General features: G+C 41.9%; 1 protein-coding gene across 1 annotated transcript in view; it reads right to left on the reverse strand.

Annotated features, from left to right (window-relative positions):
- LOC132395205 (seizure protein 6 homolog) overlaps window positions 1–9,791 on the reverse strand; it is a 522,954-nt gene that overhangs the window by 52,533 nt on the left and 460,630 nt on the right. The window contains exon 10 of the mRNA XM_059971493.1: window positions 7,994–8,190. Within this exon, the coding sequence (XP_059827476.1) occupies window positions 7,994–8,190 (197 nt within the window). The remainder of the gene's footprint in view (window positions 1–7,993; window positions 8,191–9,791) is intronic.

Below are 9,791 nucleotides of genomic sequence, written 5' to 3' on the forward strand. Positions count from 1 at the left end.
AGAGTCCCTACAAACTATTGAGAGGATATTGCTTCTGTCCATCAGAGATATTTATCAGGGGTGCTGCAGATACAAGGCCCTTAGCACTGTCAATGACCACTCCCACCCATCTGACAACCTACCACCAGGCAGGAGGTACTGAGGCATTAGGAAAAGAGTCATTAGGATGGGAAACAGTTTCTCCCCCTCAGGCTGTGAGACTACTGACCGCCCTCAAACCAGCCAGGTCTCATCACATAAGAAGCGCCAGTAGTATTATACTGTTTACTTTTTAACTTGTGTTGTAAATGCACCTTATTATTTGTTACTCTATTTTGTGATAGTATTACTTTATGTGTAATGTATGAGTTATTTAAATATTCATTTATCTATTTATTTATTTATTGATTGATTGAGATACAGTTCACAATAGGCCCTTCTGGCCCTTTGAGACACGCCGCCCACTGGTCCCCAACTTAACCCTTTCCTAATCAAAGGAATGACCAATTAACCTTCTAACTGGTACGTCTTTGGACTACGCAGTTACAGGGAGACCATACAAACTCCTTAAAGGCCGAGGTGGGAAATGAACCCAAGTCACTGCCACTGTAAAGTGTTGTGTTAACCACTATGCTACTGTGCCGTTCATATGTACTGAGTTGTGCACCGTGGTCTGGAGAAATGATATTTTGTTTGGCAATATACATGTATACAGTTGAATGACAATAAACTGAACTTCACTCCAGGACACCATTTAGTTGCTGGCAAGGGACTGGATACAGTAAGGTTATTATTTAATTTTCTTTATTTCATATATTAAATATAGTTTCCACTGTTAATCTTTCAGTCAGTTAGTGAATCACATGAAATTAAAAGGTTCTGTTGATTGTGACGAAGATTATTGTAGATTACAATAATCGAGTGTTAATGGTAAGACTCTTGGCAGTGTGGAGGATCAGAGGGATCTTGGGGTCCGAGTCCTTAGGACACTCAAAGCAGCTGCGCAAATTGACCCTGTGGTTAAGAAGGCAAATGGTGTTTTGGCCTTCATCAATTGTGGAATTGAGTTTAGGAGCTGAGAGGTAATGTTGCGGCTATATAGGACCTTGGTCAGACTCCATTTGGAGTATTGTGCTCAGTTCTGGTTGCCTCACTACAGGAAGGATGTGGAAGCCATAGGTAGGGAGCAAAGGACATTTACAAGGATGTTGCCTGAATTGGGGAGCATGCCTTATGAGAATAGTTTGAGTGAACTCAGCCTTTTCTCCTTGGAGCGACGGAGGATGAGAGGTGACCTGACAGAGGTGTATAAGATGATGAGAGGCATTGATCATGTGGACTGTCTGATGCTTTTTCCCAGGTCTGAAATGGTTGCCACAAGAGGACACAGGACACAGGTGCTGTGGAGTAGGTATAGAGGAGATGTCAGGGGTAAGTTTTTTTATTCAGAGAGTGGTGAGTGCGTGGAATGGGCTGCTGGTGATGGTGGTGGAGGAGGATACAATAGGGTCTTTTAAGATACTTTTGGATAAGTACATGGAGCTTAGAAAAATAAAGGGCTATAGGTAAGCCTAGTAACTTCTAGGGTAGGGACATGTTCAGCACAGCATTGTGGGCCAAAGGGCCTGTATTTTGCTGTAGGTTTTCTATGTTTCTATTACAGAGTCAGGTTGTTGTTTAAATTTCATATATTTATAGTCCCCTCCCTTGCCCTTTTAGCGCTTTAAAAATATCATGGAACTACACGCTGGTTAGCCTGACATCATTTGTGGGGAAGTTACTGGAGGCACTTCCGAGGGGCAGGATCATCAGATAGGGAAGTGATCCGAGGAGTGGCAAAAGGATTTCAGATAGAACCAATTAAATTTGGAACTAATTAAGTGCGAGTTGATGCATTTTGGAAAGTCAAACCAGCCTGAGACTTACATTATGAATGGAAGGGTACTGTAGGGTGTAACACAAGAGACGGACCAGGGAGTAGGTTATTCTTTGTTAAAAGTGCATCGCTGGCAAACAGGGAGGTGCAAAAAGCCTGTCGTGTACTGGCCTTCATCAGTCAGGATATTGAGTTGGAACATCACGTCGCCATTGTATAAGACGTTGGTGAGGCCACACTGGAGAACTGTGCACTGTTTTGGTCACTCTGTTACAGAAAAGAGTGCAGAACAAATTTCTAAGGACGTTGTCTAGACCAGAGGGCCTAAGTCATAGCGAATGGCTGACTAGGCCAGATCTTTAACTTGGAATGTAGGAGGATGAGTGATATAGGAAAAGATGATGGTAATCATCTCTTACCCAGGGTAGGGGAGTCCAGGACTACGGGGCATTGATTCTGGTTTAGAGGGGAATGATTTGAAAGGGACCTGAGAGGGATATTTATTACACAGTGCATGTTGAACTTATGGGACAAGCTGCCAGAAGAAAAGGTTGAAGCATGTACAACAGCATGATTTAAGAAGCACATGGATAGATACATAGGGGCCAAACATAGGAAATTGAGACCGGTAATGGTCAGCATGGCCTTGTTGGGCCAAAGGGCTTCTATCATGCTGCTTTTCTCTATGACTATGACTATATTTTTATTAATTAAAAGGGGCTTAAATAAATGTTTACAAGTATTTTAATTGTTTAGTTCTTTTTAAGCTGCCTATGTTTGTCAGACAGTTGGAAGCAGTGAAAATGCCACTGGCAGCACGAACTGTTGAAAGGCCTTCGGGGTGGGCAGGTGGGTGGCTGCAGATTTGCAGGTACCTCCTGACTACCTGCTGTGACCTGCTGCTGGTTTCTTCCTCACCTCTGTGACTCACGGTTGGTTGGAGTCCCAGTGGCTGAGCCCCGGTAGTTTCAATCGGCTGCAGCCGGACCCTTACTGCTCAGACTACTGTCTGTGAATCCTGATCGAAGTTCAAAGTTCACATCCTACTATAAATAAAGGAAACACAGAAGAATACAGATGCTGGAAGCTGGGACCCAACAAAAACTGCTGGGAGAATGCAGCAAGTCAGGCAGCATCTGTAGAGGGAAATAGATAGTTGATATTTAGTTTTTTTTTTCCTTATTATATATAGTATGGGTAAAGGTGAAACTGCTGGGTTGATATAAAACTATTATGGTTCACTACTGCTCCTTCAGAAAGGAAACTCATTACTGTCATTGAACCTGGTATCTTTGGCTGCCTCCAAAGTACCCTTTGAAAAGGTCTGGCATCCTCCCTCGAACCAGTGACCTGCTGAGTTCCTCCTGCAGTTAGTGTGTTTGTGTCTTAAAGTGCCTGAGACACTTGAAGGGGAAATAGCAGGCGTTGTATAAATGCACGTCTGTTTCTTCTGTGCTGTGTGCCCGCAAATTGGATGCCCAGCTTGCCTTCACAGTCGCGGCCCGAGCAGATCGAAAATACTCAATGACCATGAAGCGCTTGGGGATTTTTCCAAGGCTTGAGAGAGGCATTATATAAATGCAAATTCCTTTCTTCTTCTGGCAGCGTGCCTTCACATCCATCAAACCTGGCAGCAGCCCACGCACAGCTGACCCCAGCAGAGATGTCAGTCTTACACTGAATAGAAAGCCTGCCTGGTTCCAACCAGCTCCTGTGCCAATGAGTCGGGCATGGGCTCAAGGTAAGATCGGCTGCCAGTGGAAGGGACGTGGCTCATTGAAAGAAAAGGTTGGCAGTCCTGATGAGTGCCACATTTTTCACAGATAATAATGAATATAGAAATCTGCACTCTATTCAATCTGCCTTCCTCAGGATGTGATGTCGATTTACTGTTGTAGCTCATGGCTAATGGGAATTTTTCCCAGGAACATGGGAGTTTGAGGTATATCAATCCGTGAGGGGTGTAGGTAGTATCGATGCTGGAGTTATTTTTTTTTGTAGTAGAAGAGTTTAAACCAGGAGAGCATAGGTTTAAGATGAGACGGGAAAGATTTAAAAGGGACCTGAGAGTAAACTTCTTCATGCAGAGGGTGGTCGGTACTTTTGCTGGAGGAAGCTGAAGAAAAGAGTACATTACAAGGGTTAAAAACATTCAGGCAGGTGTATATACAGAAAAGGCCTGGAGAGAACAGCCCAAATGCAGAGAAGTAGGACTAACTCAGATAGATGTCTTGATCAGCATGGCCAAGTTGGGCCACCGGGATTGTTTCTAAGCTGTACAACTCGATGTGTGTACTTAAAAAATACACCGTGGAAGTCCAAGAAAGAAACAACATTTTCTGAGGCCTTGCATGCCCCAGATATGTTGGCTTTCAACAGCCACAGCTTCATTATAAGATCAGCAGTGGATGGGATCTGTAATGTGGTGCTAACGTTGACAGTGGGCCTTCATGGTTGCACCTGGGGACTGTTATATCCTTGAACTTGGCACCGGTGCAAAGGCAGGAGAGAACAGCAAAAAAGTATCAAAAGTGGGGGTGAGGAGCCTCGATGTGAGGGAGGAAGCTGCAAGGCTGTAGGAGAGTTGGGAGAGCGGCAACGGGACTAATGGGAATCAGCATGAATCAAATGGACTGAGTGGTCTCCATCCAGTTGTCCTGCTCTGGAGGAAGGGAAGGGTGGTGTCGGTGGTACAGGGATAGGGGTTTGCAGGAGCAGTGGTTCCTCTACCTGCAGATACATACAATTTCTCCTGAAGTTGTTAGAGTTCCATTAATTTTCTTCACTTACTGTAGACTTTAAGTCAAATCTGTAGAGTTCCTTGGCATGACCCTATTTCTTCAATTTATATTCACAGTGCATGATGCTGTTAAACCACCTTTAAATAAAGCAGCACTTCATGTTAGCTACTGGACCAGCAGTAATCTCATCTAATGCCAAGTGGTATTCAGAGATTGCCCGGAACAGGAATACATTGTGAAAAGTCATGGTTAAACTTCTAGGTTCTTTTGATGAATGTAAAAAATAATTGTTGGTGCTGGAATAATTAATCTAAGAGAAAGCAAAGATGGTCCAGCTTGTTGGAGGCTGGGGAATACTCATCCGGTTTTGAAGTCCCTCACCGTTCATTACACATCAAAATCAACGTCGAAGCAGTTCTCTGTGCCTCTGTAAACCTGCGAATTTTGATTAATTCTACTTGGAAATCCTCAGCCAAACTCAGTCTGTGCGATGCAATCAAAGCTATTCTTTCAGTCACTAAACAGTACCATCAATCACTCAGGTTACTAAAGCAGGTCCTCTTTAGACCACGGTTTCTGCAATTTTAATTATTTTGATTGGCATCCTCAGCTGTGATTTTTATAATTATGTGTCAAATCTGTTTGCTAGAACAATTCTTAAATTGGCTACACCTAATGAAACAACAAAGGCAATTACTGGCACAGTAACAAATTACAGGATTGACCTTTAAAGGTTGCAAAAACTTCTTACCAATGAGGAACGATTCTTAATAAAGCAAATAAGGGCAAACTGGAGGAACGGGCGGTACATAATAATGTTCGAATTGCAAAGGACGCAGCAGCTGAGAAAAAATGTCCAGCAGCCGAGATGCTACATCCTTGGAAAAGGAACATGAATTCTTGTATAAACTTAGCGTTTCACATAAAGTTTCTCCAGCGTTGCATATTTTAATGAGTTTGCCCCAGAGAAATCACTTTTCTGCAAAGCTTGTGAGAGTGAGAAAGCCAGTTGGTGATGTCAATCAAGATACCTTGGAGACAAAGTCTAGATTCATTTGTCACTTGTACATCGAAACATCGAAAGATACGGTGAAATGATTCATCATGTGTCAACACCCAACACAGTCCGAGGATGATACTGGGAAAGCCCTCAAGTATTGTCGTGATTCTGTGGCCAGTGTAGCATGATCACAACTTACTAACCGTAACTGCTTATTAACATTTTGCTATTGTGAAATGGAGCTCACGAATCAGATGACAGAGGTGAACAACATGAGCTTCTTGATGATAGAGAAGAACGGCTTTGGATCTCAAAGGTTGACCACTTTAACAATGGCGGCCTAATAGCAATGATAGTCTATTGAGGTGCCATTGTTGAAGTGACGACCTCTGGAGATCCAGAATTGTCTATTTTTAATCACACAGCCTACAAGCAATGGCAAAAAAGTTAACGATTAACAGGGAAAATCGTCCACACACGTAATGTATTGACAAGGGTTTTGCTGAGTTCTGACGAAGAGTCTCAGCCCGAAATGTCGACTGTTTATTGCTCTGCTTATGCTGCTGAGTCTTTCCTGCATTTTGTGTTGCTCTGGAATTCCAGCATCTGCAGAATGTCTTGTGTTTATGGACTTAGAAGGGTTGCCTCCAATGACGCTGGATTACTTGTACAGTAACAGATCTAGTGGCTATGTAATCCAGAGATAAGAATTAAGATCTCTCCATGGTAATGAAAGACTGGTAATATACTGTCCCTACTGCAGTAATCTAATTTCTGGCTGCAGGTGTTTACACATCTGAATTCTGCACTTGTGATTTTTCTCCAACACCTAAATAAAATAAATATAATAAAAATCCTAAATAAAAGCAGGAAAATAATCTTAGCTGCTGTCACATCAATGCTGCCTTAACAACGATCGCCCAATAGAACTCACATCCACTGTGATGAAGTGTTTTCAGAGATTGATCATGGTTAGAATTAGCTGCTGCCTGAGCAAGGACCTGGACCCACTGCAATTTGCCTACTGTCACAACAGGTCTACAGCAAATGTAATTTCACCAGGTCACCAGTCGGCCTTGGACCACCTGGGCAACAGCCATACCTGTGTCAGGCTGCAGTTCGCTGATTACAGCTCAGGATTCAACACCATTAACCCCTTGCAGAGGGTTATAGACTTAGCCGCCTCAATCACAGGCAATAGCCTCCCCACTATCAAAGACATCATCAAAAAGTGGTGCCTCAAGAAAACAGCAGCCGTTAGTAAGGACCCTCAGCATTCAAGGGTATGCCCTCTTGTCATTACTACCATTAGTGAGGAAGTACAGGTGCCTGAAGAGGCACACTCAACACTGTATTAACAGCTTCTTCCCCTCCATAAATCCTGTCTGTGACAGATCTAAGTCTGAGGTAGCTTCCTTGACTCATATGTTCTGGTCTTGCCCTCTTTTGGAAAAGTATTGGCAAGATATTTTTGATATTATTACAGCATTTTTGCGTATTGATTTACAGCCTCATCCTATTACTGCAATTTTTGGATTACCAGTGATGGACTCTAGTCAATTATCCCCTTCAGCTTGCCGTTTGATTGCATTTGTTACATTAATAGCCAGAAGATCCATTTTATTTAAATGGAAAGATTCTAATCTCCCTACTACATTTCAATGGTTTTCCCAAACTATAACATTTTTAAACTTGGAAAAAAAATTAGGAGTGGCACTACCGAGCCTTTGGTTAAATTTGTAGAAACTTGGAGGCCATTTATTCAACATTTTCATATGATGTAAACTGACCTTTTCCGAATCCTTCTCAATAATTTTTCGTTTGTGTATAGAGGAGTGGAGTTAATGACAAATGATTTTAACTGATGAAACATGGCAGCCCAGCTTTTGTTTTGTTTTGTTTTTATTTTTTTTTAGTTTAGGGGGACTTTTTTTTCTCTTGTAAAAAACTTTTTTCTTTGAATCTTTTTCATGTTTAGTTACTAAGAGATTGGGAGGTTTAGATTACACGTTAGTCGGAGTCTGTTTCTGTACACGTTAACCGTTATTAATGTAGTCCTGATCTCTTTCTGTCATTATCATTGTTACGTTTATCTGCTCAAAACTCAATAAAAAGATTCATAAAGAAAGCTTCTTCCCCTCCATCATCAGATTCCTGAATGATCCATAAACTCAAATTCTCTACCTCATTATTTTGCTGTCTTTCAGCACTGTTTTAAAATATATTTCTTATTGTAACCTGTAGTATTTTTTATGCATTTGCCGATGGCAAATTTCATGACATTTGTCTGTGATAATAAACCTGTTTTTGATTATCATTCTCAGGGACCTGCTTGCTTTGGGTCAAAGTTCGTAAGTGACTGAGTTTGATTGGACAAAAGAAAAATCACATGGCTACCTTCAAAGTGAATGACAAATCCCTGTTGATATCCAAACACATTGCTTGCTGGATCAGATTGGAACTGGATGGTAACGTCTGCCATGGTTGTGTAGAGTTTGAAGGGATGGTGGGTCCCCAAGTACTGACCCATTATTCTTGCTGTTAGGTCATCCCCGTCATAAAATGTGAGAACATCGTTCTTTCCCATATTTAACCTGTGAAGGAAGGAACAGTGTCATCAATCATACTTCAAGTTAACAATTTTATCCTTGTCATAATATATTAGAGTGCGATCCAACAACCTAATCGTAAGGCTACAAAAAAAATACTGATTTATCAAAAGCAATGCACACAAAATACTGGAGCAACTCAGCAGGTCAGGCAGCATCTATGGAAATTAATAGGTGGTCAACATTTTGGGCTGAGACTCTTCTTCAGGACTAAGCCTGAACCAACAATTACCTATTCATTTCTATAAATGCTGCTTGACCGCCAACATTTTGTGTGTTGCTTTGGATTTCCAGCATCTGCAGACTTTCTTGTGGTTTATTGATTATCTAATTCATTCTTACTGATGCTTCAAGAGTAATAATAATATGCTGTCCAGTCAGCAACAATAAAAGAGAGCTGGAGGATTAATTTTAGCCCTCAAAAGGGAGGTCGTGCCTGAACTATGACGTCATCTTTACTCCTGGTCACTGAGCAATCCCAAAAGCTGTAACAGGCAAACCTGTTGAATGGGCGACCAATTTTTGCATGTCGCTATCGCCTGCAACAGAAGTTCTTAACAAGATTACATGCTTTGTCATGAGGTAAAATTGAACACAAAAACAGTTCCTGGAGACAGCACAGACATTTGAACACGAAGTACAAAGAAGCTGGATGAACTCAGCAGGTCGGGCAGCATCTGTTGAAAGAAGCCGTCAACGTTTTGGGTCGAGACCCTTCGTCAGGACTAAAGAAGGAGGGGGCAGGGGCCCTATAAAGAAGGTGGCGGGAGGGTGGAAAACCAATCAGAGGGAAGACCAAGGGGTGGGGGAGAGGAAGCAGGGAGGGGATAGGCAAGAGAGGTGAAGAAGGAATCTAAGGGGAAAGCACTATGGGTAGTAGAAGAAGGCAGGGTCATGAGAGGTGCTAGGCAGCTAGAAGAGGAGACAGAATGAAGGTGGGATGTGGGGAGGGAGAGGGAGGGAATTACCGGAAGTTGGAGAATTCAATGTTTGTATTTGTCTTTCCCCATTGGGCAAGATAGTTCAGTTACTTTTACTGCAGCAGAATTACTGAATTTAATTGTGTTATGTGACAAAAGAGAAAAAAGACGGGTTTTAAAATCAATTATCAGAGCATTTTTCCACCAGTCATCGGATACTCTAATAACCTTAGAGAACACTGGTACTCAAGTGAGAGAAGGTTGGAGTAGTCCCTGACAAAATGCATCTTGTTTCCACAGCAACCCATTGACATAAGCATTAGCTGCTCACAGCCGGTTCTCAGGAACTCTTTTTCATATCTCCCTGACAGCCCCTAAAATATTTTAACTAACGATCTTGTAACAATACTCTAAGGATGAGAGTAGAGTCCCACAATTTGAGTGAGTGATGTGGCACTAGGGGAAGACTAATTAAGTAAAGCCCCTTTTGCAAAGCTGAATTCAAAGACTTTTTTCTTGTCTGGAAGTGATATTAGCATATTATAAGGCTACCTGGAATAGCATTGGGAAGTATTAATACAAATTCAAGTACTATATTGGCGTATTTAGAGTATTGTATACTAGGGTGTTAATTGTCTTTATTTCTTGTGAATTTGAATAAATGAT

The sequence above is a fragment of the Hypanus sabinus genome, chromosome 6, assembly GCF_030144855.1.
Source record: "Hypanus sabinus isolate sHypSab1 chromosome 6, sHypSab1.hap1, whole genome shotgun sequence".
Lineage (NCBI taxonomy): Eukaryota > Metazoa > Chordata > Chondrichthyes > Myliobatiformes > Dasyatidae > Hypanus > Hypanus sabinus.